At 38.9% G+C, this 10,979-nt stretch overlaps 1 protein-coding gene across 2 annotated transcripts in view; it reads right to left on the bottom strand.

Annotated features, from left to right (window-relative positions):
* SMN2 (survival of motor neuron 2, centromeric) overlaps window positions 1-10,979 on the bottom strand; it is a 24,428-nt gene that overhangs the window by 8,422 nt on the left and 5,027 nt on the right. For both annotated transcript variants that reach the window (XM_004703551.2, XM_045285365.1), the window contains exons 2-8: window positions 10,815-10,886; window positions 8,493-8,612; window positions 6,928-7,128; window positions 6,648-6,800; window positions 5,305-5,388; window positions 4,023-4,133; window positions 3,636-3,686 (exon numbers count right to left, since the gene is read on the bottom strand). In XM_004703551.2, the coding sequence (XP_004703608.1) occupies window positions 3,639-3,686; window positions 4,023-4,133; window positions 5,305-5,388; window positions 6,648-6,800; window positions 6,928-7,128; window positions 8,493-8,612; window positions 10,815-10,886 (789 nt within the window). In that variant the 3' untranslated portion in view covers window positions 3,636-3,638. The remainder of the gene's footprint in view (window positions 1-3,635; window positions 3,687-4,022; window positions 4,134-5,304; window positions 5,389-6,647; window positions 6,801-6,927; window positions 7,129-8,492; window positions 8,613-10,814; window positions 10,887-10,979) is intronic.

Genomic DNA, 10,979 nt, shown 5'->3' with positions numbered 1-10,979 from the left:
GTTAAAAAAAAAAAAGAATAAACAAAGAAAAAAAAAAGAGTAGATATTGGGAGTAAGGAGCACAAAGGGATTCCCTGGGTTGAGGGACTAGTTCTGTATTTTATTTGATATTTATAATAGGAGCCCCTATCAAAACTTTACTTTAAATCCGTGTATTTTTATTATGATTTAACCTTACGAAAAGTCTTGGCAAAAAAAGGCAATGAGCTGACTGATAAGTTGATGTGCTCTTGAATGCTCCTGAAAGCATGCATCATAGATGAAAGTGATCCGGTTGTGCTTTTGGTTACGTGTTGGACTGCTAACTGCAAAGAGCTACTCTGCAGAAGACAGACAGTGGAGAGATGCAGTATCAGACAAACAAGGCAAGGGCCAAATGTGGAACAGACCATGAGTTGATGACGGTGAATAAAATTGAAACGTGTCCACAAGAGCCAAAATGTGACCTGGAGTACATGCCACTTGAAGTTAGGGACCATCTCAAAACCAGATTTGATTCATTAAACACTGATCTCTGAGGATCAGTTGAATTATGGTTTGCCGTCAAGAACACCACTAATGAAAAAAGCAAAAGGTCGTTAAAAAAATAGGAACCAAAAGACCAAAGTAGATGTCAGGAGAGACCATGAAACAGTCTTGAATGTAGAGTAAAGCTAAGGTGAATGGAAGAAACTAAACAGAAAATTTCAAAAGGCAGTTCAAGAAGACACAGTGTTATAATGAAATGTACAAAGACCTAGATCTAGAAAATCAAAAGGAAAAAAAAACAGGTTCAGCTTATTTCAAGTTGAAAGAAGTACAAAATTTCAAGCTTCCAGTTACAACAGTGAAGATTCCATGGGCAAATACTAAACCATGTGGTAAAGATCAAAAGACGGAGTACAAACACCAGACCAAAACAATTGGGTTGACATCTAACCATGTTGAGGTAGCATATGATCAAGCTCCTACAGTGTTGTAAGAAGTCTAAAACGGACTGAAGGCATTAGCCAAAAACAGTTCTGAGAATTGCTTGAATAACAACTGAAATGTCTCAATAAAGCTCTTGAAGTACTAAGTATGCCAACAAATTTGAAAGCTGAGTGACTAAATGGGAAAGATCCATATTATACCCATTCCAAAGAGAGGTGACCCGACAGAAGGTGGAAATTATTGACAATATCATTAATACCACAGGCAAGTTCACAGTTGCAGTAGTATAACAGAGAGCTGCCAGAAATTCAAGGCAGATAAAGAGGACATGGAATGAAGGGTATCACTGCGGATGTCAGAGGAATCTTGGCTGAAAGCAGAGGGTACCAGCAATATGTTTACTTGTGTTTTATTGACTGTGCAAAGGCATTAGGCTATGTGGATTGTGACAAACTATGGATAGCCTTGAGAAGAATGGGAATTCCACAACATTACATTGTGCTCATGCAGGACCTGTAATGGACCAAGAGGTCAATGTGCAAACAGAACAAGGGGATAATGCATGGTTTAAAATCAAGAATGGTGTGTGTTACGGTTGTATCCTCCTACCATTCATTCCTGTTCAATCTGTATGTTCAATCCAGAAAAGCTGGATTATATATAAAGAACATGGCATCAGGATTGGAAGGAGGCTTATTGACAATCTGCAATATGCAGATCACATAACTTTGCTTGCTGATGAAGATCATGGACTCCAGTCTTTATTAGATTACAACTCAGTATTATGAAAACCAAAATCCTCACAACTGGATCACGCAGTATCATGTTTCAACAAGCAGACTGAAGGTTTCCAGGATTCTGTCTTGCTTGACTCCACAATCAATGCTCATGGCAGCAGCAGTTAAGAGAACAAGCGACATATTACATTGGGTAAATGCTGCACAAAACCTTTTTATAGGGTTGAAAAGCAAGGATATTACTCTGAGGACTAAGGTGTGCCTGACCCCCGCTATGGTATATTCAGATACCTCACATGCATATAAAAGTGCTCTTGGAATCAGCAGTCAAGAGACCAAATGACACATTTCACTGGGTAAATCTGCTGCACAAAACCTTTTTATAGGGTTGAAAAGCAAGGATATTACTCTGAGGACTAAGGTGTGCCTGACCCACGCTATGGTATATTCAGATACCTCACATGCATATAAAAGTTGCTGAGTAATGAAAACTAAAGAAGAATCTATTTGAACTATGAACCATCACATGTGAATGACGAAGATTCTTCCAAGTACTATGGACTACTGAACGAACAAACAGATTGTCTTAGAAGTACAGCCAGATTGCTCCTTCGAGGCGCGGATGGCGAGACTGTAGCTCATATATTTGGACATGCTGTCAGGAGAGACTAGTCGCTGGACTGATGCTTGGTAGAGCAGTAGAGGGGCAGTGGAGAAGAGGAAGGCCCTTCACAAGATGGACTGGACTCAATGGCTGCAACAATGGGCTCAACGAGAAGAACAACTGTGAGGATGACACAGCACTGCTGGTGTTTCCTGCTATTCACAGGGTCACTAAAGGTCCGAAACGACTCGACAGTACTTAACAGTAACAACAAAGCATACTCTAAAATGTGACGACTATACAATTAAAACAAAAAACCCTCTTCCAGGAATGCATCTCACCATTCCGAAAATGGAAAAGGAAACGGTTTTCAAAAATTTGCTTTTCAAGGCAACAGAAACATCTACCACAAAGCACTATAATTTTCATAACTTTTTATCAAATAGTTATATCAGAGATGTATCTTAAGACAGACTAGAATCAGATTGCCTTGTATAGGAAGATATTTACTGTAAAATTATCCCAAATAACACAACCACTGGATCAAAAAAAAGTAGCATATGATGCAGACAATCTTGACAGAAAATGTTAGCATGAAAAAATTGATACATGCAAAATATGTTATCAAAAAAATAAAAATAAGGGCCCCAAACACAAAATTAAATGTAAAACAATACAACAGACAAAAATTTTAATTAGCATAAAAAACTAAACATTTTTATTAAGCACTTTCGGACATAGAAACTAGAAAAAGATATGGTACAAGAAACGTCTGCATACATGCCACATATGTTCAGTAACTGAATTCTTTATGCATAAACATACATAGTTTGCTAAATCATTTAAAAGCATATTAGAAATACTACAGCACTTCACTCTCAAACACTTCAACATACAAATTAAAGCATTCTCCTGAGTGACAAAACACCTTAAAAAACAGTTCTAAAAATAAGCAATTACCCAGTATTTTACATACAGTACATGTTTAAGATTTCGGAGTTTTGTTTTTTTACAGATTTTGAAAGCAGCATCAGTCCAATCAAGGATACTATACTGCGTTTGGCTGTTGGGTCTCTTAATTTTCTCCTAATCTAGATGAGCTCTCCTTTCCTTCCTTTATTTTAAAACTTTGGTTTGCAGTCTTTCTAACAGATAGGAAATTAGATCCAAAGGCTAGATTAAATTTCTACCCAGAATTAACCAGTAAATATTTGGGGAGATGATCATTTGGCTCTCTGAAAATTCTTGTAGGGTTGGGGATCAAACTTTCCTCTGTGAGTTTTTGCATCAAAATGTCTTCAATATTCAAGGATTTGTTTTCCACAAAACAGGCACTTTAAAAAAGAGAAAAAGATTCACTAGCTTAGTCATGGTAGACTTACTCCTTAACTGAAATGCGAACACTTTCCTTCTTTTTGATTTTGTCTGACACCCTGTAAGAAAAACAAACAAGTAATAAAAGATAAGCATCCATACTTTATGAGATGTATTTTATTTAACAAAATGTTATCAGAAAGTAAGTTAACAGCTCTCCAATGTGCTTTAAAACTTGTATCAAAGTTAAAAATGGTTAGAATGAAATTACAATTATTTTTTATTAAGTCTAAGGATGCTCCTCAGTTCACTTATACTTTATTTCCACCAAATAAAATATATAATGGCCTAAGATTACTCAACACACCATACATAAGACAGATGCACAAATGTTTTCATCACACACACACACACACACACACACACACACGCTAATGTAAGGTGCCATGTCTTACCATGTAATAGCCAGTATGATAGCCACTCATGTACCAAGAGATCAGCATACTTCCCAGAGCATCGGCATCATCCAGAGAATCTGGGCAAATGGGAGGTGGTGGGGGGATAATCTGGAAATGGAGGAAACATTCTATTAAAGTCACAACACAAACCGTGAAGCTGATAACTGTAACTTTCCATACATACCTCATCATTTGAAATTAAAAAGCAAAACACACACATACACACACACTCCTTGAAAGTTGAACAGCAAACCAGCAATTTAATCAACTAAGTAAATACAACAAAGATCAAACAACAGGTAACACAAAATGTTTATTTTGATTTGATTAGGACTGTTTTATTGCTGCTATTCTATTATGAAAAACAAAACAAAAAGTCAATGCTGCCAAATCAATTCCAAATCACAGAAAACCTCTAGGGCAGATTAGAAATGCTCCCTAGGGTTGCCAAGGCTATAAACCTTAACAGGAGCAGAAAGTCTTACTGTTTTCATGATGAGAGGCTGCTAAGTTTTAAAAAAAACACCGACCTTGTAATTAACAGCTCAATGCTTAACCATACCAGGGTTTTCTACTATAAACACTCAAGCTCAAAAACCAAACTTACTGCCATCAAGTCAGTTCCGACTCATAGAAACCAAGGCAGAAAGCCTGTCTTTCTCCTTTGAAGCAGCTGGTGGTGTCAAACTGCTGACCTTGAGGTTAGCAGCCCAACATATAACCACTATATTACCACTACTATGAAATCATGCATAAAAAGACAATGAAGAAACAATTCCATATTTTTCTTTGTAAGAACTTCAAAATGAAGGGCAGTTTTAAGTAAAGATCTTATGGAGGGCAGCCATGTTTGTAGTTTATTGGTGATCCTTAAAATTCTACCCTTAGAAACCCAGTCCACTGGATGAGACGCTAAGTCTATGTATATAACCACTGGGAGGGTAAGTCCTTCATTACTCCCCAATATAAGGTGTAATTAAAACCATTCTAATAGGAGTCCCTTCCCTTTGGGTGAGAAGCGTTTGCAAGGAAGGAAGTGGGTAATACAGAGGTCAGAGTTGGGGCTACAAGAATACTGAATCTGGGTAACTGAGGATAATCAAAACAAAAAAACAAAAACAGGAGGAACAGTGCATATTTTTACCCATTGAATCTGGTCTTAAGGTTGGTCTAAGATGACAATTTCCCAATCACCTGTACTTTCTAACACTCAGCTATCTTCTACAAAATTCTAAACCATGTGTGAAAGCAAAGTTAATCTGCGTTATTTTGTACTTACTGGTGGGCCAGAAGGAAATGGAGGTAGCCAGCATGATAGAAAAGGTGGTGGGGGAGGGGGTGGTCCATTGAACTTGAGGCTTGGCTGCAAAGAAACATTTCAACAAAAAAAATAATCTACCAATTTCAATATGAAAGCGAGAAAAATGATGGAGTCCTAAAATAATTAAAAACAATCACCTAGAATATCCGTATTGTATAGATTAAAAAGTCAAGTAGAATTTCACTTGTTCCAAATACTGAAGACTTGTAAGTCAAATGACAAACTTCTAGATTTTTCTCAATTCCTTTTTAAAGAGATTACTTGGGAAGTAAAAACTAAGTAAGCTTTTCAGTCACTTAATGAATTAGATACAATAGTATTTAGCAAGATATTTCAATCCAGAGATAATATCCTCCTACAAGTAACTAAATTGTATATCCTTTGTATAGCTCCCCCTTTAGCTATCCATATGCTGAGTATGTATTATGAAATCCAGCCAGCTTTCAACAAAAAGATCAAGAAAGACCAAAGCAGCACGAAAGCATACCCGTGTCTCTGTCCACACACAAGGGAGCTTTAAAAAATTGTCCAACAAATCTATTACCATTTATCGGGTTTTTTAATTTTATTTTTTTCTGTTATCTTTTAATTACATTTTTTTCATGAGCTTGAAGCATCCTGGTGTGTGTAAACATTTTGAGATGGATCATTTTAGACTGAGGGAACTGACAAGACAAAACTTATATAGAAAGCTTTTCATTTTAGTCCACTTCTATTAGTTAAAAGCAAAAGTCTAAAAGGAATATTCACATTTCAGTTCTGCAAAACAACCTGATAGCTTTGCAAGATCTTATCCATTAGATAAAAATATTGAAAATTGCCAAAAAGAATACCTAAAGTATATTTATATTTCCTAACTTTGCTAAATGATTAGTCTAATTCTTTGTGTTCTACAAAAATCACACAAGACTTTCAGTAAAAATTATTGTGATCATTATTTTACTTTAAGTTCAGAGAATTTCCAATTAGGATTATGTAGCTTTAGTGTTTCTAGAGAGCTGCCGGAGCCTTTGTGGCATAGTGGTTACGCTGTGGCCTACTAACAGATCAGCATTTCAAAACCACCTGTAGCTTTTCAGGGAAAGAAGAGGGTTTCTACTCCTGTGAGTTGTTACAGTTTCAGAAACCCACAGGGGCAGTTCTACCCAGTCTTATAGGGTGGCTACGAATCACAATCAACTCCATGGCAGTGAGTTTGGAGTTTTTTAATAAAGAGCTAAAAAAGTTTAATGAGAGAAGCAACAATTCATTTAATGGAGAGGTACAATGCCTCAACTCTACCCTCTGGGTCCTAGGTTTACCTTTCCTGGCCCCATCCCGGATGCCGGCATTGGGGGGGGTGGAGGTAGAAAGGAGCTCCATGGTGCCGCTTTAGACTTGGTATTTGGTTTGTTTCCAAGAGACCTGGAGGAACTTTCACTTTCATCTGTTGAAATTTGACTTTCGTTTTCATTCTTTAAAAAGAAAAAAAAAGGGTCATACAGAAAAATATAATGCTTTTGTAGATTAAACTAGTTATATTGTTTAGTTTCTCATCCCTCTCAGCCCTTTCCAATTATTATTACAACTTTTCATTCCTACCTCTTGAGCATTCTGGTCTACATTATGAACTCCTCCAAAGGTTGGGAGAAGTAGATCAGACAGATGTTGCTCCTCTCTGTTTCCATATCCGGTGTAAACCACAACACAAGTTTCTCTCTTAAGATCAACTGAAGTGATGGTAGCTGGGTAAATGCAGCCATCTTCTGACCAAATGGCGGAACATTTATCACCAACTTTCCACTACAAAATAAACCAAAGACACAAAAACATGCACTCCTTTTAAAGACAGTAAAATAGAACCTGGGGGCGGGGAGGGGGCGTTCACAGAGGAGGCTCTAGTTACCTTATCTGGAAGAGAGAATAACCAAACAAACTCACTGCCATCAAGACAATGCTGACTTGTAGTGACCTTATCAGACTGTAATTCTCTACCACAGGGGTCCTCACTGTTTAAACAGGGGGCCAGTTCACTGTCCCTCAGACCTGTTGGAGGGCCAGACTATAGTTTTTAAAAAACTATGAACAAATTCCTATGCACACTGCACATATCTTATTTTAAAGTAAAAAAACAAATGGGGCAAAAACACCTGGCAGGCCAGATAAATGTCCTCAGTGGGCCGCATGTGGCCCGCGGGCCGGTTTGAGGATCCCTGGTTAGAAAGCCCCATCTTTCTCCTGAGGAGTATGTGGTGGTTTCAAAGTGCTGACCCTGTGGACTGAAGCCCAAGGCGTAACCACTATGCCCCCAGAGCTCCTTGAAAGACAGAACAGTTTAGTAAAGAAGACTTTGGGGCCAGAAACATAGGAGCCTAATTTTTTTTTTTAATTAGGCAGGTTTTTTTTTCTCCTATTAAAAGATCATTTTATTGGGGGCTCTTACAGCGGCAGGAGTAACTATGACTCCCTTGAGGCGCCCCTGGGAAATGTTTCTTAATTTCTTTGGTCCTATCTGCCTCATGTGTTAAATGCAAACAATATACTTTCTATGTCTGATGTGAAGACTAGAAAGGAGAGAACGTATCCAGCACTTGCAACGCAAGCTTGTCAAACGTTAGCTAGCTTCCCGGAGAATGACGACGCTGACGCTGACCAGGCAATGAGCACTGCTGGGAGAGTGAGTTCTGAGCTGGGCTAAGAGCTGATCAATGAGACATCAAAATAATTAGCTTCCGTGTCTACTGCTTTAACTAGCAGAATGACTTCCCAGAGGCTTTGGCTCCCAGCTGCTCATCATTTTAGGGATTTCAAAGGGGAAAAAACCCAAACAGGTACCCATCTCTCAGCTTAAGAAGTAAAACGCTGCCAATTTAAGTTAAGGCCATCAGGAACCTTTCTCAAATAACAGTTCTCTTCTTCCCATCCCCAAACTAAACACTGCCTGGAATTTAGAATTTATCATTCCCATCTAATTCCTTAAATTTATATTGCTGACATGCATGTTCCTAAACAACAGAAAGTGTAAAAGAAGTTTTACACGTGTATGTCCCTGGAAAACACTGTACTCGTCATTTTACGTTATACTGTATTTCAATTAAATACATTTTTTACTATTTAATAAGGACAGGAATAAAGCATTGAAATTAAATCTCAATGTTGTAAATAACCTGCTTCAGTGGAGTCGTGACGGTCTTTTTCTGGCTCTTTTTCTTCTTAGTAGGCTTTCTTTTAGGTGTGAGTTTTGGTTTGTCAGTAGCTTCACAAATTTCTCCATTCTTTAGAGCATTCTAGTAAAATGTGCATAGAAATGTCCATGTTACATAGTGATACATTAAGAATAAAGTACAACATAGCTCAGTTACCTCTATAAGCTGGTATCCAGTCCCCAACACTTCAGGAAGCCCCCGTTTCCTCTTTTCACGATCTCATACTTTACCAAACTGCTTCTGAAGACCTCACACAACTAATCCTAAGCACTGTTTAGCTTACGAAGCTATTAATCATCTTTCTCTCAAAATTCATGACTGTGTTAGTCTGGGTACTTTAGGGAAACAAATCCACAGAAACTCATGTATAAGAGATATTTTTATATAAAGGTTAAGTGCACAGCAAGAAAACATCTCAACCCAGTGCTGCCCAAGCCCACAAGTCCAACATTAACCCATATGTCCAACACCAATCCTCAAAGTCCTCCTCCATCTCACGAAACACACGCAACGATGCCGACTGCAAGAGGAAAGCCGAGTCAGTGAATGTGTAAGCATCTCAACGCTGATAGGGGTCTCCACACAGGTGCTCCAGCACCCAGGGCTGCACTGGGGTAGGTTCATGTGGCTTCTCCTCAGGGATGTCTTGCAGAAGTGACCCTTGCCAGCTAAAGCAGGGAACTGGCTAAGGCAGCTGCACCCTGGTCCGACCATCACAAATCAAAAGACCCGAGAACTCAAAAGGCGAGGCTCACCTCGCCATTTATCCCTCCGCCCTTCAATTAACCCCACATTTGTTTATCGGCCAGACTGGCACAATAAACTAACTACCTCAATGTCACACCCTGGCAGACACAGCAATGTAGTGCCCTAAACTTGTGTTCCCAACAAGTACAGCCATTTGCTCGATCTGCTCATGGTCCTCTATGCTTATGACCACAATGACCTTGAAGCAAACACTTTGAAAGTTATTACCCAGATCTGCCCTTCCTCCTTAGTGCGATCTAGTATTTCCAATAATAAATTTTATTACTTAAAATACCTCAAACTCAACATGATTAAAATAAAAATTGCTTTCCTCCAAATGATTTCTTTTCAGCTTTTACTAATATCACTCTTCTCCAAACCCCACAACATCACCAGCTCTGGCCCCTCATGGACCAGCGGCTATCTAAACGATGTCAGTCTCTAGTCTCTCTTCACTTCTGCTTTTTACAGAGCTCTCTTGGCAACCCATTTTACTGTGTATTTATTGCGAAGTGCATGATTTAAGAATTTAAAATCCAGGGGTAGGAACAACATACAGGTCTGGAATTTTCCTCAAGCTGGAGGAGACCACAGGAAAGTGGACTCTGTGTGGTGCTCTTTGTGCTCCGCCTAGTCCACACATGCTGCTCAGTAAGCCTACTGCAACAGGGGGGCAACGGACGACATTGGACAACTGGTTCAATGTCTTATTTGGACCATTCACCCACTACCATTGAATAGATTACAACTCAGAGTGACCTGATAGGTAGGGTAGAACTGTTCCTTTGGGTTTCTGAGACTGTATGTCTTTACGGCAATGGAGAGCCTCATACTTCTCCAGTGGAGATACTCGTGGTCTCAACGGCTGTTCCTACGGTTAGCAATCCAACAAGTAGCACACTATACCACCAGGGGTCCTTATGTGGGCCACAGAACCAGATGAGACTCCTACAACAATCAGATATTCCCACCATCAGAACACCTAACTTGACACCAATTAAAAGGGTATCGAGAGACATTTGTTATTTCAGTGTGTGCAAAGCATTCAGAACAGTAAATCCTACGTGACCATTATTTAGCATCATGTAAGAGAAGGGCTGCTAAATGTTTTTAAAATTCAAATTGTCCTTCTGCTAATGTGAACAGAGGACTTGTACAGTTTGATAAAATATTAAAAGTTATTAATACTTAAAATTCTACTTCGCATCTTGGTGGTAACAAAGGGTTGATGGCTCGAGGCCACACAAAGGTGCTTCAAAAGAAAGACCTGGCGATCGTATGTGAAGTGCCAGCTACTGAAATTCCTACAGAGCACAATCCTACTCCAACACACCTGTGGTGCCGCCATGAGTCAGAGGCTTAGGTAAAAGGATGACATGCACCAGCATCTAAATGAAGGTATCATCTGATTTAATGAAACCATTACCACCACTTTCTTCAAAATTAAAACATGCACTGTAGCACTTTACAGTACAAGCATATGTAATCATTTTCCCCAAATGGACAATACGAGAAAATAGAGTAAACATTTCATACCTTAAAGGAAGCTACAGCTTTATCGTAGGCCTTGATCAGTGCCGTATCATCCCAGATGTCAGCGTCGTCGCTCTGGGAAGAATAAGAAAGCAGTCATGGTTAGAGGGGTGTCAGAGAGAGGGGGTGTTCTATCATATCAAGCCACCTTAACTCTGGGAAGAATAA

This window comes from Echinops telfairi, unplaced genomic scaffold, assembly GCF_000313985.2.
Source record: "Echinops telfairi isolate 266 unplaced genomic scaffold, ASM31398v2 ScPeMD7_7469;HRSCAF=8507_1, whole genome shotgun sequence".
Taxonomy (NCBI): Eukaryota; Metazoa; Chordata; class Mammalia; order Afrosoricida; family Tenrecidae; genus Echinops; species Echinops telfairi.
The sequence above is the reverse complement of the archived record's forward strand: the minus strand, read 5'-3'. Positions and strand labels throughout refer to the sequence as shown.